Source organism: Nelumbo lutea, chromosome 1 (genome assembly GCF_056320005.1).
Source record: "Nelumbo lutea isolate HS-2025 chromosome 1, American lotus-T2T, whole genome shotgun sequence".
NCBI classification, from domain to species: Eukaryota; Viridiplantae; Streptophyta; class Magnoliopsida; order Proteales; family Nelumbonaceae; genus Nelumbo; species Nelumbo lutea.
In genome coordinates this window covers 164,694,242-164,711,623 of record NC_142684.1, presented here as the reverse complement: position 1 = coordinate 164,711,623, position 17,382 = coordinate 164,694,242, and the positions used below count along the sequence as shown (strand labels likewise).

At 37.4% G+C, this 17,382-nt stretch overlaps 2 protein-coding genes across 11 annotated transcripts in view; one reads left to right on the top strand and one right to left on the bottom strand.

The window, feature by feature from the left end:
* Window positions 1-456: 456 nt before the first annotated feature.
* On the bottom strand, window positions 457-3,200 carry LOC148878899 (Galactose oxidase/kelch repeat superfamily protein). The gene is made up of 2 exons (XM_088960279.1): window positions 2,021-3,200; window positions 457-957 (listed from the first exon to the last, which is right to left on the bottom strand). Exons 1-2 carry the CDS (start codon window positions 2,995-2,997, stop codon window positions 666-668), a joined length of 1,269 nt encoding a protein of 422 aa, XP_088816405.1. The 5' UTR covers window positions 2,998-3,200; the 3' UTR covers window positions 457-665.
* Window positions 3,201-15,856: 12,656 nt separating this feature from the next.
* The window catches only part of LOC148878898 (beta-galactosidase 8-like), a 36,847-nt gene continuing 35,321 nt past the window's right edge, over window positions 15,857-17,382 (top strand). For 4 of the 10 annotated variants that reach the window (XR_016104048.1, XR_016104042.1, XR_016104044.1 and 1 more), the window contains exon 1: window positions 15,998-16,134. The gene's annotated coding sequence lies outside the window, so the exon portion shown is untranslated. Of the gene's footprint in view, window positions 16,135-17,382 lie in introns of all 10 variants that reach the window. The other 6 variants (XR_016104051.1, XR_016104046.1, XM_088960278.1 and 3 more) reach the window with 4 other exon arrangements.

Here is a 17,382-nt window from a genome sequence, read left to right as displayed (position 1 = left end):
AATTTGTAAGTATGAAATCTCCAAGAGAAAAAAAGGGCCAACAAGTTAGGTTGAAAGCTCTCATTTCTATAATTCGATTCCACTTGCAAGAGGCTGAGCGCTTAATATGACAAGTTGACAACCAGAAGATTGATTAAAGGCTTTAATCATTTGCAAATTGCAATCAAGATTCAAGATAACATTCCCTATGCCCTACCCAGTGGGCCATATATGTTGTAAACCAGAGCTTCAAACGTAGAGATAATTTAATCTCTTCTATAGCGTGAATATGCAAACACATACCCCCTAAAACAAGGATCAAACCCATAAGAAGTTATACAATGATATATAAACACAAGCTATACATTGATATATAAATGCATACATGTGTGGAGTATATATGTAAAGGGTTCGACTATGATATGGAAAAGATATGATGCCGGAAAAACATCTGACAAATCAACTGAAATCATAGGCTTTGTAGTGAATCAAGTGTTATTTACCAAAATTAATGGGTGGGTTTTGATTGGTCAAAACTCTTTCCATATCATATGTAAACAATGCATGTGCGTGTGTGATTTATCAATGTTTACATGTATAGGCGTAATTACAGAAATATCAGAGTAGCCATTCAAGTACAAACAAATTGCAATTTGCAGTGAGCCTGAGACATCTATATAACTGCATTACAATCGGATGCTACACAAAACTGCAGTTTTGAAATCCAAGCGGCACTTGAATGGTGGTTTTGTCGTCATGCTTCTCCAAGTTCCCTTCTTTGGATGGTAGATTTGGATAAACAGTGATGGCAGCTTCTTTTGCTGCCGAGGCCTTCGGATGTCCACAGAGTCGATGTAGTTAATTGCAGACATCACATGCAGCTCTCCATCTAATGCAGCAAAACCGAAACAAGTGTCTGTAGGAGCTTTCTTTGGAACACTCGACTCCTTTTGCCACCTATTAGAAGAAATATCATATCTGCAGTTGCAGAATATGGAAAAGGCAGATCCAAGTGTTAGCCAACTAAGAGACCCTAAATAACAGAGGATGAATACACTACAAAACCATGGTGTAGGATTATTGTTTGAAGAAAAAGTCTTGGTTTGCATGCTCAGAGCAGCTATCAGAATTGGGCACATTCAAAAAGGAAATACGAGCAAGGCAAGTGAAATTAACCATTGTTTTTTTATGAATCAATGCAGGTCCATCCATGCATCTCAAAAGCAACATGGCTATACCCAGGAATTTGCTATCTTTGTCAAGTAGAACCAAAATGCAGCCAGATGAGTTTACGTCTTCATAAGGTCGATTAGGCATCTAATAACTTCATCTCAAGCATTTGATAATGGTTAATGTTTGTTACATCAAGTGTTTGAATTTAACCAACTGTGAGAATGGGTAAGACAATTACCAATTAATCCTCCCAACAGTTTGACATTAAAGGAGAGAAAAGGCTGATTAAGCATCTAATAACTTCCATCTCATTCATTTGATGTGTGCTACATCTAGTGTTTGAATCTCACCAACTATGAGAATGGGTAAGACGGTTACTCCTCCCATCGGTTTGACGATAAAGAAGAGAAAAAACTGATTAAGCATCTAATAACTTCATCTCATTCATTTGATATGGTTACTGTGTGCTAGATCAAGTATTCCAATTTCAGCAACTGTGAGAATGGGTAAGACAATTAATCCTCACAATAGTGCCGGTGCCCCAACTTTTATGCAACTAAAATCACATTAAATTTCACAGTACACAGGGACATGGATCAGCCAACACTGAGAAAACATTTCAAGAGATTCAATCAGAAAGCATCAACCCTCAAATCCATAAGAAATATAAAAAAGGTCATTTATGGAGTCTAATCAATTCAAACTAACACGGCACTGCTAATTTACAAGCATTAATTCTTCTAAACAAATCATGGGAAACCAAAGTCCGAGAAAGCTATGCCACAATCACTACTAAAACGAAGCAATAGAACAAACCCAGATGATACAATCCAATAACATTCGAACCATGTTGAGTCAGAAAAATTACCGGAAAATATCATTCCTATCGAGCATAAAAATCCCGGGCATTTCGCCGTCGTCCCCATCGACGGCAACAACCTTCCCAAGCCTACGCCTCTCCCCTTCTTCCCACATATCCCCAATTTCCCTCCACTTCCCCCCATTCTTCAACTCCAAAACCGCTCCATCTTTATAATATTCATCCACAGGAAACACCCCAGAAACAGTCCTGGATTCCCCGTACCCACCCATCACCCAGAATTCCCTGCCCTCGCCCTTCCCAACCAAGAACCCAACGCACCCAGCACGAAACCTCGGCAATCCATCGAGCGCAACCCACTCATCCTTCTCAACATCGTATCTCTCGGCCGAACTCATCCTGCTCCCGGCTGCTCCAAACATCGGGTGTCGAGAGCCACCACCGGCGACGAGAATTTGCCCCGAATTGGGAAGTGCAACGCAAGCAAAGCTACCGCGGGGGGAGAGCATCGGGGAGAGACAATCCCAGGTGGAGGTAGAGAGGTCAAGACGGAAAATGGAGGAAGACGGAGACGGGCGGTCGATGGGGTAGGATCGGGTGTCGAAGAGGGACCCGCCGAGGACGTAGAGGTGGTTGGCGATGGAAACAGCGATAAAATTGGAGAGGCCGTAGGCATGAGGGTTACAGGGCATGGGAGGGAGAGGACACCAAGCGAGGTGATGTGGGTCGAAGAGATAAGGCGGGGTGAGAGAAGGGTCTTCAGGGAAGATACAGAGGAGGTGGGAGAAGGCGAGGTGGGTCCGACGAAGAGAGAGTAGGGTTTTAGGGTTGGAGAAGAAAGTTCTCCATGATTTGCAGGTGGGTCTGAGACGAGCGTGGTGGGAGTAAGGGATGAAAGAGAGGATTAAAGAGGAGAGGTCGTTGGGGAGGCCTGGAATTAGGGTTAGGGTGGTATCGTTACGATCAGTAGAATCACCAGATGATGACGATAGTAAAGAAGAAGAAGAAGAAGAAGAAGAAGTCATTACAGGGTGGTTTGAGTGAAATTGGAATGTGAATTGGAGTGATGTCTCTCGGTCACTCGCTGTCGCTGAGTCGCTGAGGGTGTTTGTGGTTTTCAGTTGTGCTACTCTTCCTTTTGTTTCGACACTTTTCTTTTCTGGGGTCGTTTCGACTTCGAGGGAAATGTGGGCTTTTTTCTGCTTGCGTTTTATGGCGATTCCTTCTTCTCCAAATCCAAAAAAAGAACAAAAAAGTAGAGGTAGGTTCAATACAGATTTCTGATTTATGTTGTAAAGCTATAAATATTCAAAATGTCAATAACTCACACTCTATGCATCAATGTCGGTCTATGAATTGGCATCAATTCCGAGTTAACACCTACCCCAACAGTACTTTAGGCCTATAAATTCTAACCCTGTGCTAAACCATCATTCTCCCAAAAAAGAATGCCCCTTAATGATCACCAAAAACCGAATAGAAAATAGGTAAAATCTATAGTGCATCTTATGCACCATGATAAGTATATTTTGTCCCGAGTGAAAGTATACTATGAAATACCAACTAATAAAAAATTAAGCAAACTTTAACATGATTGGTCAAGTTGATTTAACATATAGCCAATATTAACTTAGAACCATAGAACCCTAGGATATTCTAATTTAAAGTACACTAATGTAAATTTGTAATTGCCCAACTATTTATTTTTTGAATGATAAAGCGTGAGCATTGGGGTGATTATTTTATACTTGAAGTACTTTCATTTATTAATAATAACCCTAAATTTAAGTAGATGACCTAGTAATGGTTGAAATAGTCATTTAGAATCACTCGGAAAGAGGAGATGAAAGATTTTTCTCTCTCCATTTTTAGGGTAAAATATAAAAACCTCCCTTGAGGTTTTACTTTAACAAAAATATCCCTCATAGTTTTGAAAAGGAACCTGCATTTACCTCCCTTTTATTATTGTCCTTGTAATGAAGAATTAGGTTGTGTTTGGTTGCAGTGCAAATTTATTTGCACTAGTACAAATGCATGGGAGTGCAAAATGTAAAAAAATGCAAATTCTTATTTAATTTAATTTTGTTTTGGATTTTACTTTATTTTGCTTCATGTCTTAATTTACTTCATTTGTACTGAAATCAAACAAAATAAGCTAAAATTTGAAACAAAAATAGGTTAGAATTTACATTCAAATCATTTGCATTGCCATGGTTTTGCATCAGCACAAATTTAATTGCATTGCAACCAAACACACCTTAGTTACAAAATTTTCCATGGTTTTCAAAACTGGACCAGATCGGATGGTCGGACTGGAAAAACCGAGATGACCAGTTCCGTTTTCCCCCAAAGCCATTGATTTTAGTAAGCAAACCGCTGAACTGGCCGGTTAACCTTTCGTACCATTCAAATAGTTTTGACCATTTTCCTTTTTTTTTATTTTTTTGTCAAAACGGGCCAACTGTTTGACCCTAAATGGTCGGACCGTCCGAACCGGTAATCAGACCGCTGACCGGTTCGGTCACCGATTCATTTTTAAAAACCATGAAATTTTACTTACCACTCATTAGAACATCTTCCAACATAATTCAAAATGCCAAATTTGTCCTTTTAGACTTCACTTTATCCTTACGAGCTTAATTATAAAGTAAAATTACATTATTCTTTTCAATTTGGCTCGGGGAATTTTTTATTTGAAAGTTAAAAATTCTTTTAATTGTATTTTAGTATTTTTTTTATATAATGATACATAAGGGTAAAATGAGTATTTTAAAAATTAATGCATTAGGCCAACATTTCCCACTTCCCATTTGGGACAATTAGGGGAGGCAAGTATAAGTCTTATAGGTTTTTGTTAAAATAAAACCCCAAGGAAGAGGTTTTTATGATTGTCAAAAACCCTAGAGAAGATATATCTATATCTATATAGAGACCTTAGCAGTCTGTTAGTGGGTCAGTAACAGAGTGCACACACAACCTACTTTCACACAATATGGAGAGCTTGCCTTTCCACGATTTGAACCTGTACCCCAAGGGATGCTTTAGTTTAGTATCAACTCCACATCGAATGGATTGACAAGATGTAAGATTGATATTGGAGAATTGTGAAACTCTGTATGGTATGGCCAATGGAGACATGCACCCTGCTCAATCCTCACCCTTGAGTCTTTATAGATCTGCAGTGATTGATTAATCTGACAATTATATCGAAGTATTTGAAAAAACCCTTAAACCTCTTCTCCGATTTACTTCAACCCTTGAACATCTCTTATCAAAAAGGTTCCTTCTATTAACCTTGATAAAATGGAAGAAATACTGAGGATGCTCTTATGGCGTTTTGAATGTTTAATCTAATACTAAAAATCCCCCTCAATACAAAGAGAGGTTAAGATATTTCTTATAAGAGTTATGCACAGGAAAATTATTGATTTTGATAAGATGTTTTCAAATTCAGGTCTAGTCAGATTGGACTTATATTTGTATTAAGATAAAACAAATGGAGTTTGAAATTTGGATTCAAATCAAAATCAAATTGAATCCAAATTATTCATGGGCCATGGAATATCAAAACTGTTCATAACACATAAAAGTTTGTCCAAATTAGAGGCTGGCATGTGATCTAAAAATGTGGTGTCTACCTTTTGCAAAATTTCAAAGGGCAAAAGTTGTTGGATGACATGTGACCCAAGGTTTAAAGTACCGAGGGTGTATCGGCCAGTAACGGTACTTTTATTTTTTAAGTTTTACTTTTTTTTTTTTTTTTTATTTTTGTTCAGAGAGGTCGGTTTAAGTTCTGGTTATCCTCTAAACCAGGCCCTGAACTGATACAACCCCTATAAGGGCGTATTAGAAAAGGCCTGATACAATACATATCAATAGATATGAGCCAATACATAACGATTTTTTGAACCTTGATATAACCAATAAGAGTGGTTTTAAAAGGAACATTTGGTGCATGATCTTTCAAAGACAACAATTTTGATCTATCACATTATACTTATACCATACTCATCTTCCTTTCTTAACTCGATAAGGGAAATTCTTCAATGAGCATGAATTTGGTAAAGCTATAGTGGGAATTTTTGCCCGTTAGGTTGCGTTAGATTGAAGTGTAAATGTGAATTGATGTAAAACTCAACCATCGGTTTACATTTACACCCATTTGTTTTCGGTGTAAAAGTGGCCCAGTGTAAAACTTTACATCCGGTCCACTTTTGCAATTGTTTGTTTTCCATGTAAAAGTTACATAAAAAATCAATGTAATTATGTTTTTTGGTTGAATTTTATATCGGTAATCGATATAAATGATACATCAATAAAATCGATGTAAATGATACATCGATAAAACTGATGTACTTTTACATTCGTTCTCACTTAAAAATTCCCAACGGTCCAACAGTTTTAAGCTGATGAATTTTTACACAATAGATTTTTCCATCGACTGACTTTTACATGGTTGATTTTTCGATTGCATTCAAATGCAGCCTTAGTTTAAAGTTGGGTTTTAACAAAACATTAATGTCATATCTCAAATGGTTACATGCCAAGAGCAACTAATTGCATTAGTGGACAGGGGAATTAAGGATGGGGAAGAGCAGGGGTGCACATGAGGCCTATTGGCCATTATCATGATGAGCCTCTAGTTTTGCAGGTTTGGTCTTGCACCTCCTATTTGGAGGGGTGGCAAGTGGCCATCTAGACAACTTGCTCATCGGAAATAAGTTAACGATGGTTTTTGTCTTGCCATGTCAGCAAGGAAGACTAGTGTCATTGATGAAAGGAAAGAGGAGGCTTTAGTATTTCTTAGAAAGTCTGGATCTCCTGCCCACGAGAACTCTGTTCATGTCTACCTGCATAATACCATAGCCACACATGAAGAATATCTTATCTTCCATTATGTGAGGGGAGATGTGCCCAATACAATGGGGTAGTGTGTTGTGGGTAGACGTGGACAGACTTATTGTGAGCAGGAGATCTCAAGTCTTTCTTAGAAACCTTAGGCAGGTTTGTCAATCCTCCCCCCCCCCCCCCCCCTCCACAAATAAATAAATAAAAAGAAAAAAGATGTTGAACCGGCCATTAAATAAAAGTTTTAGTTTCTTGGAGGTTAGGCAGTCATTCAGCTAAACTTAAACATACACACTTCTAAATTGTTAAAAAAAAACACTAAATTTCAAAGGCGTTCTCTTTTCTAAACATGGTTAATATTAAACAAAGAGGTCATTTTGATTAGACAATTTCTCTCATTGATTATAGACGTCACTTATAATCTTTTCATATAAAATATTATAAAAATGTATTCATGTATGTATTGAAATAGTTTCGTTAGATTCAATACTACTCTCAGAAGGTAAGAAGGTTCACTTTTGTTTCGAAGATTCAAGGTCTAGAGCCAAATATATCAGTATACCACCTTAGCCCGAAGAATTGTAATTTCTTTCTCTCTTTCTTCTAGAGAGCCACAGTTGCACCGGTTTGTTCCCACGCCCATGATTTTAAAAGGTTATTGAGGAGAGGCCAAAGGCCTAAGCCTCAAGGCGAGGCTGACTGAAAAGGCCTAAGCCTCAAGGCGAGGCTGACTGAAAAGGCCTGGCCTCAACAGCTTTTGTCTTCATTGCCAAGGCGCCTTGAGTTGTTAGAGGACTACATCTTTAAGCCTTTAGCCTTGTGATGTGTAAGGCCCAAGGCTTAAATAATGACATTTTTTTTGGAAATATTGTTAATGTGAGCTACTATTAAATTATATATATAGGCTGCATTTGACATTCCTTATTTTAAGCACTTATCTCCTTTTTGCACTAAACAATGAGTTACCTTATCCAAATAATTTCTTTATGGACTATGTAGCTAAAATTAAAAGTCTAAAACAAAACAATGGAACTACTAATCAATAGGGGTGTTCACAGTTTGGTTAACCGATCCATGGGGCATTTTTTTGGAACCAAACCGGTACTACCGTTTTTTGGAAAATCGGTAACCAGAACTGAATTGAAGCCAGTCGGTTAACCGGTTGACCGATTTGGTTAACCATCGGTTTTTTAGTTTTTACAATATATATTATAAAAATATAATAAAAATTTGTAAATATATAAAAAATATTATATTTTAAATAATATATATTTATAAATAATGCATATTTATTAATTTATAATATATAAAAATGTATAATATATAATAAAAAATATTATATTTTAAATAATATATATTTATAAATAATGCATAAATATATATAAAATATATAGAAATATATGTATACTGGCCAGTTTGGTTAACCACTAGCTTTCTATAATGGTTAACCAAAATTGAACTGGTACCTTCAGTTTTTTAAAAACACCGAACCAAACACCAATTTTTCGGTTCGGTTTCGATTGGTTTTTTCGATCGGTTCAGTTTTTTGGTTTTTTTTGCTCACCCCTACTAATCATTTTTTTTTATTAAGAATGGAGCTATAAAGAATAAACAAACCCCAATGCTTTTAGACCACAATGAGAAAAAAAAAACTAAGAATAAAGTATTAGAGAAAATATAAAATGAAATAAATAATAAGTTTGGCACTTTGTATATACGATTTTTTTTAATAAAAAAATTGTTAGCTTGGTCCCTAGATGAGGTCAAATTCAGGTTAAGTTGGGTAATGTAAATCTAGAAAAAAAAACTTATTCATTTGTTTTTTTCTAAAAAATATAAATACATAATTTTTATTTTTTTGGTTTGAGGCTTACGCCTCAAAACGCCTAGGCTTAGGCTCACCCCTTTTATACCCAATCACCTCACCTTCGCCTTTAGCCTTTTAAAACCTTTCCCATGACTCATAGGAGGGATGACAATTGACCATTCAACTATTGGATCAACTGCAAACAAATATTTGATGATGAGCACTGGGTTGCAACTTGGGCAGGCCCAACCCAAAGCATTACCCAACTAAACTAGCATTAATTGGGCTTGGATTTTCAGGCTTTTGGATTGGACCAGAGGTTTGAAAAGCCGGGTTTGACTTTAATACGGGTCAGGTCAGGCTTGGATTAAAGTCTCGGGTGACTCAAAGCCGGCCCAATCCAGCTTTAGCCTGACCTATGATGTACTTAAGTGTATACATATGCACACAAACACACTTGAATTGAATGTGTTAGATAGTTTTATATGCCCTTAGCTCCAATCAATTTTGATGTACTTTTGACATTTAGTGTAAATAAATAAAGTACATGTTTGATTCATGTTAAGTGGTATGTTTCTGTGTAAGACCCTTAAACTGGACACTTAATGAGACTCGTGTTAGTTTTAAATGTTCATAGCCATTGATAAGTCTAGGGAGATTTATCCTGCCAAGGCTGACACTGATCTGCTACCAAATGTTGGGGTGGTTTGTCTCAGCCGCCAGGGTGAGATCCAAGGCACATGTAGTGTAGGATTACTTGAATCCTTGAACCGGACCAGATTTCCAGTATTGCCCTGGACCTTGGAGATTGATGGGCAAAACTGGAAATTTACACTTGACCTGTAGACTCGATTATGATGCTGCACTAGGTGTTGGATTGGGATGTCTTTGATATTCCAATCAGTGAGATCCTTAGCGGGGGTCAAAACCTAAGTATGTTGGGACAGTCTGAGAATATATCTGAGTGGGTGATCATAGTGACATGATCAATCCCTTTGCTGGACAAAGGTAATGATTGGGGATGCGCTCTCTCTGATGGAAACCAAACTACTGGCAGTTGATTTCAATCGTTGGAATTTTGTTTTTCAAATTTACATATATGATATATACTTATACACGGTTTCAAAATGTTTGCAAATGGTTTTAATTCCTGGGATCCATGTGAGTAGAGAGTGCAGCACTGTTCCTTGCAGCCGAGGGAGAGGTCCTCTCTTGTCGGGCAGTGTTTGATCATTATGGGCTGAGAGGTTAAGTGTAAGACCATGTAGGGTAATGCCTAATGGGCTAATCTTGCATCTGTCCAAAGTCCCTATGTTTTTATAAGATGGCTTGGCCCAATGACCACTTAGTGTAAGTGTTGGGCCCATAGAGTCCATGTGATGGGCTCGAGAGGTTCACTGGGTTTTCGAATGAATTTGGCTAGGCCTTGTAACAAAGGCTGGGCCGAATCTATGTGGCTGATGTGTAGATCAATGCGTGGGTCCCATGCCATACAAAGAAGCCCAACTGGGCAGCAGTTTGAAAAATTATTGAGCATTGATTTCTTAATGGGCCTAAAAGCCCATTTCGACCTAGGATAATATGATCACCCACTTAAGGGGGCGTATCTACAGATAGGATTAAGATTAACCTCCTGATGAGATCAGGAGTGGGCTGACCTAATATGCAGATAGGATTAAGATTATCCCCTATCCAAATACAGATTTGGATTGGGATAACTCCTAATAGGATTAGGAGGTCTCGTAATCACTAAGAAAGGAGGAAACCCTAATCTAGAATTACGAGAATTCGACTTAGGGTTTTGCAGTTACAACTTCTACAATCTGAGATAGGATCTCATCTTTCTAAGCTAAAATCTGCATCCACACCACTTTCAACCTTAGGAACTCCTCCAACCGCCGCAGCCTTACTGCTTGGTTTGAACTCCTCTGAAGGGACAATCAAGAAGCTGGTTCTTGAGATCAGACTTTGCTGAAAGACTGATTTGGTTCAGTGCTCTAAGCCTCCAACGGATTCTTGTGAAGAGTTCGGTATGTAGGATGTACACTGTTGGTTCTACCCCACCTTCGCTGTGTCATCTTCAGTGGAAGTAGATCTTGGATCTTTCTTTGGGCGTGAACATCGACGTTGGGAGATCTTGATTCTCCGTATCAGGTATAATCCTTCCCTTTGTTCTTGGGTCAGATCTGGTCTGGTTTGGTTCGAATAGGATCTTTGAATTTTGATTCTAAAATCAGGGAATACGATTCCCAGTTGGAAGAAATGTAGGAAAATTTTGAAATTCGCCCACCCATTTTGCAACCATTTTGGCATCCATACGATGGATCCTACCATTCTTTCAAAATGTATTATAATATTCATATTTTTTGTTCAAATGCATACTCATGTAGAAGATTATATAAAAACCTATATATTTTGTATGCCATTATAATACATAATTAAATCTAGATGAAATATCTAACGATCTGTTTGGTTTGAGGGAATAGGACCCTGGAATTGGAATCAGAATGGGTCATTCCAATTTTGGATGTTTGGTCAACTAGAATGGGAATGAGGAATTGGAATGGCCATTCCCGACCCCCTCCCCCAGAATGTGATTCCCATTCTGCTATTAGTTTTCATTTTTTTTCTTTTTGGACAAAAAACCCTTCCAATCCAACCTGTGATTGAATTGCGGTGAAAAGGAAGAATCCCATGCCGTTGCTGTTGTCGTTACCGTCATCAAACCCATCTCTGCTGAGGAGGTCGATCTCTTCTCTCTTTCCTCTCTTCTTCTTCTTCTTCTTCTTCTTCTTCTTCTTCTTCTTCTTCTTCTTCTTCTTCTTCTTCCCTCTCTTTGTTCTGTCCTTGCTGATGCAATGGTCACTGTAGCGGCAGGTTGGACCGAAACCCCTATCTTCTTATCTCTCTTCTCCCATTTTCCTTTCTCATTCTCCCATTTTCCCTATTTTTCCTGATTTCTTTTATCATTCTTATCACTCTTTTGGTGAGCAAAGCACAACATTTACAGATACTTGTTCATCGTCTTCCCCGACGAGACAACAATCCAGTAGTGTTGTGAATCCAGTTTTCTTGCATATATTCAACAATGTTTTGCCATTTTTGGGTTTACTCTCGTCTACCATTGGTTTCGTCAGTTTTACAAGGACTCCCCTATTATTGTTCTTTGTCACATGTTAAGAAAAACCATCTATAACGAAAATCACTCGAGAGAATTCATCTTTCTTAAGCAGAGTCCACGCTAGTGAGGTTGTCTTCTCCCATGAATCACCCCCGTCCATATTCTTGATCATCATTGTGGCTCACAACAAACAACCTAAGGTGAAAAATCAACCGAAACTCGTCCTTGCTGCATCGATCAAGTCCAGGCCAAATCCCAACTCATGTAAATACGCTTTCACTGCATTTTACTTTGATTTTTTTCTGACTTTGCTGTTTTTTTTCCTGAATTTTGAGTATTTTCATGCTTTTTTTTCTGAATTTGTTGCAAAATTATTGTAATTTCTGCATTTTTTTTGTATTATTTTCTGCTTTTTTTATTTTTATTAGGGGCAAAATTGGAAATCATGATTGATTCCGATTTTAGCCTCTTGATGAACCAAACAGCATCAATCGGAATCCGATTCCGATTCCTGTTTGAACCAAATAGGTAGGGGAAATAGGCTATTCCGATTCTGATTCTAAGGGATTCCCATTCCGGGTCCGATTCCAATTTCGATCACAAACCAAACAGACCCTAAGTTTAAAGCATACATAGAATGGCTGTCAAACCCAACCAACTCCACTAGCCTGACCAAACTCACCTGAATGTACCCAAGCCCAAACCCAGCCTGAGTTTTGTTGAGTTTAGTTCAATTCGGGTTTGGGTTGACCAACTTGGGCTTTCATCTTGAGTTGAGCTAAGGGCTGAGCCTGAGGTCCCGATCTTAGGGTTGGGTATGTGTTGGCCTTCAACCCAATCATACCTGTCCAAGTTGTACCCTAGAAATAAACTATTAAAGATTATCGTTTAGAGTGGTTGTTACTACTTTCATAGCTTAGAGAGGCCTCATAAATTGGGATGTTAGTAATTTGGGTCTGGACACATGATAAAGTTGAGCATCATTGAGCAGTATATTAGAACTTCAAAATACTGATGGCCCACTCGGTTATAGAATATCTTTCCTTTCTTTCTTTCTTGTATGCCACATGTTTGTATTACTGGTGTAGAGATGGTTTTTTCACTTAATACTAAAATTAGGCCACCTCCTTAGCTGAATGAAAAGAATGTTCGTTTCCCAATACACTTTTAATAGAAAAAACTATGGAAAAATCAAATTATTTCCTTTTTTAACATTAAAATCATAAAAATAATGGACAAATAAAGGGTGTGTATTATGTTTGGGGACAAGATCCATAGTGGAGTCTAGGGATTTTATAATTTGCCACCTGGTCCAAATTTTAAGAATCAGGGACCTACTATTGATGACTCGCACTTTTTAACTTAGAAGTTAGAACTATATGGCTTTATAATTAATTCTATATGGCTTTTTAACATGAATGATTTGGGGGCCCTTGATGCCATTATGGTTTTGTATCCTCAGGTCCCGGCCTTAGCACAAAAGCAAAGTGATAAAAACAGATAAAGAAAAAAAAATAGAAATAGAAATAATGGATACATAAAATGATCTAAATTATGGGCCCTACGATTTTCATATATTTTAATTTTTGTATTATATTATTCAATATTATAGGATGTAGGGTTCATACGTTGTTAGATAGAATTGTCAATGGGTCGGGTCTACCTAATAAAACCATACCAATAGTGGATTTGATTATATCGGTTCTGATTGTGTGATTTGTGTCTTGATTAATAATTGCTATTCCTAATGGATTAAGACTTGAAGAAATTTTTGAACAGTACTCTGAACTTTAGGGGTTGCGTCAAGTTAGTTCCTGAACTTTAAAATGTATCTATGTACTACCCTGAACATTCAGAATGTGTTTAATAGGTCCCTGTTGTTAACAGTCCATCAATTAGTTTTGGAAATATCAAAACTATCCATCAGATGTCATCTAATTTTCTTTATCTGTCACTTCCACATAAATCAATTTAAACAAAACCACTTTAGTTTAAATCTTGATTTCAGTAAACTATGTTGTCATTCCACCTTGTATCCAAGCAATTTTGTTTTTCGGCTTGTGGAATGATAGGTTACCGATTACCGATGGTGAATTTGTGGTCAATGAAGTTAAATCCAAATAGAAGTAAATTCTGAAATAAGCAAAGAAGAAACTAAGTTATACCATTGTGGTGCAACATTAACAATCAACAGAACATTTCCCTTGTAAATGCTAAGATCAACATCATTTCCCTTTGCATCCTAGCTGAGACGGGAAGGTTACGACCAAGGTTCAAAATATCGATACACCGATAGATGCGTATCAGACAGTATCGATAGTTTTTTTTTAGTCTTTTTCAAATCTGGTTCAGAGGGGCCAATTTAAGGTCCGTCCACCCCCTGAGCCGGGCAAAACCCCGATACACCCTCTGTAGGGGCATATCGGGAAGCTCCTGATATGATACATATCGGCTGATACGGCCCTTGGTTACAGCGACTACCCAAAATGGATTTTAGTATATATAGGAAAATTTCATCTGTTACATAAAAAAAAAAAAAATTAAAGAATATACAAGAAACCATATCAATGGCAGTTTCAGTCGTCACCGAAACTTGGTCAATTCCCAGCACCGTTGTTGGGTTGTTCAAATCTGTTCCTGGCACCATCGTAGCAATGGCACAGCTCTTTAGTCTCAAGGTACATAGAAGACAATGAACAGTGCCTTCTTTCAAGGGTAATTTTTATATTTTAGAAGTTTTAAGTGGTACATGTCATCATGTGAGACCTATTAGATATATTCTAAAAGTTCAGGGTACTGTATAAACATGTTTTGAAGTTAAGTAACTGAGTTGACACAACTCTTGAAGTTTAAGGTACTGATCTGAAAATTTCCCTAATTAATAATACATAAAAGCCTCCTACTTTTCTTGTAAACTTTGTTATATTTTGTATTTGAAAAGTAAATTTCATAGAGAGTATATGATAACTTTACTGTCATTTTTGTTAAAGTTATATCATTAAAAATTAGTTCCAAGTTGTTATTATCAACGTCCAATTACTGAAACCAGATTTGCGGAAAAAACAGCAACCATTACAAACATCAAATTAATTCTTAATAACAATTAATTGATGCTATAGAACTTATCCCATATGATTAATTATCACAAAAGTCACTGGAAAATTCAAATCCAGATAAAATCTCACACTGTTCAGCCGAGATGAAATCATCTGTGAATTCGATCAAAGTCATTCCATCCATGGACAACTCGTCATAAACAGTCTCGTTTCTCTTCCAACTTTTATCGTCAGTTACTCCTGAGGCGACCTCGCTGCTTGTGGTGGGGTTGCTAATGAAACTCCTGTCGTCGGAATTTTGGCCCGTTAGTTCTTGGACGAGCGCTCTGAACTCGGCCTGATTTCTAGCATTAACCATCAAGGGGCTGAATATGTATTAGACAACTTTGATGGGTTATCTCTCAGTCTCAGCTTTGGCTATTCTTCTGTTCTTGGAATGATAACAGGCTCTAAGCTTGTCCATCGATTCTTTCTCAAGGCTAAAGAGTGATGGCATGGCATCTGACAGAAAATTAACTTGATGAACGCTGGTTTTAAATGGTTGGATTTGGTACGGAGGTAGCTTCCATGAAGGCACCTGACGAAACAAAGAAGAAGATATAAAACGGTTACGAATGCAGCAAGCAACGCCATGCAAGATACGAAATCGGAGATTGTTAACAGAATATGAGAAAATTCAAGATTGTCCGCCCATGTTGATGTCATAATCGTAACTCTTGAAGGAGAAGTTATGATCAAGTGATCCTACAGTAAATTGTCGTCCGTAGACACTACTCTCTTTGTCCAATGAATTTAGCTATCGTCCATCTTATGAGTAGTTGATGGGTGGTCATAGATGAAAAAGGTAGACCAAAGTATGCACATCGTGTGGTCAAATATTTTTAGTGTTTTAAGTATTACCGGTTGAGGAGACCAGGGCTGTTTACGAGTAACGATTTGATTTTTTTTTTTTTTGTAAATTGCAGAAACATCCTTCATGTTTCTAACGGTTTCTAACGGTTGCTAGAAAATTAGAAATTAACCCCCTGGAGTTTCTGACACCGTGGCATCGCTGCATTTGGAATTTCTTATTCTAACGACTTGTCTCCTTTACGCAGTTAAAAAACTTAGTGTTCACAGGGGTATTTTAACTGCAAAAGGGAGACGAATACTTAAAATAAGGAATGCCAAGCAGCTTAAGCCCCTTCCCTTACGTCCACATTAGAAAGTTAACAGAAACCACCCTCTTAGGGCGAGAACCATCTTCTACTCTACATTCCTGGTACGCAGATGAACGAGGAATGAAAGGGCGGATTCAGAAGCTTGATAGGAGAAGGGTTCCGCTTTACTGGTTGGTTAAAAATTTTGATTTTGAATCTCTCCGGTTCTTGCACACTTATATATGATGAAAAATGTATAATCAATGGACATTGATTGTTAGGAGCAAATTGGAGATATTGATTGTTAAGGAAATTCTAATTTGGGCGACTTTTACATAAGACTTCGATCCCAATCCTAACTGATCAGCAAGTTCGTCAATATCTAAAGTTGTACTCTTCACTATTCAGTTTGGATTAGGATCACTATCTCAATATCCAACTCTGTCAAACAATACAATAGAATTATCTGTCACATAAGTAGCAGACTCTAGTTTCTAATAAATCTCATCTAGTTTTGCATAAATATCTTGGAGTTGTGTATCTTGTCACCTACAATGATTCATGAACTGTGTTGTCAATCTCTATTTAACTGCAACCAGGAATCTTCTCAATACCTCTGGATTTCGTCCACTCCCGAATTCTATTCACATCCTTCCATTGTCAGGCTGAGTCATACATGTTTGATAGCAGTATATAGTAGCCATGGTTTAGAGGCTCTAATTGTATGAGTTCTTCCAATACCTTCTCTCCTAGACATAAATGCTTACTTTATCAAAAAATGAAGGGTTTTTTTTTTATATGATAGTGTTTTTGTACATATGTAGCCAACATCTACTTGTAACCAAATGTTTGGTTTTTACACTTACATATTTAGTGAGTTGTGCAATAGTTGCTTATTTTCTCTCACATCATAAGCATCTCAATCACTAGTTTGACAACCTAGAGTCTTCGCAATTGCTTCTACCTCCCCCTCATCTAAGTTTAGCCCTGCTACACCTCACAACCCCTCATCTAAGAAAAATATTTTAGCCATTTATCTATTGATCCAGCATCACAAACCCTCACAGATTCTGGATTCCGTGGAAAATAAAGACCATCCTTGAGAACTAAAACCCCTGAATAAACCGGATGTCTCCCTAATTTTCATTTCATAAGAAAACATGACAACTTCCCGTCAAAAGCATTGACCCTCCAGAACAAATTTGAACCCTCTGAAAAACTTAATCCCTTCAAGTAGATGAGGAAAATTCCTTTATATTCACAAAAATGCAATCTTTCAACAAACATATTGTGCAACTTGGAATGTAGTACATGTATAAAAAGGAGCACAGTGGTTCATTTCTGATGTCCATCTAAAAGGAGCACAGTGGTTCAATCATTAATTCTCGCCTTTAATTAACTCAATAGAATAACAGATAAACAGATGAAACCACCAAGAA

Excerpts from the sequence above, each read along its gene's own strand:
- LOC148878899 (XM_088960279.1), bottom strand. The coding sequence starts at position 2,997 with ATGACTTCTTCTTCTTCTTCTTCTTCTTCTTTACTATCGTCATCATCT. Across the intron at positions 958-2,020 it reads GATAGGAATGATATTTTCCG|ATATGATATTTCTTCTAATA; the intron begins GTAATTTTTCTG and ends CTGCAACTGCAG.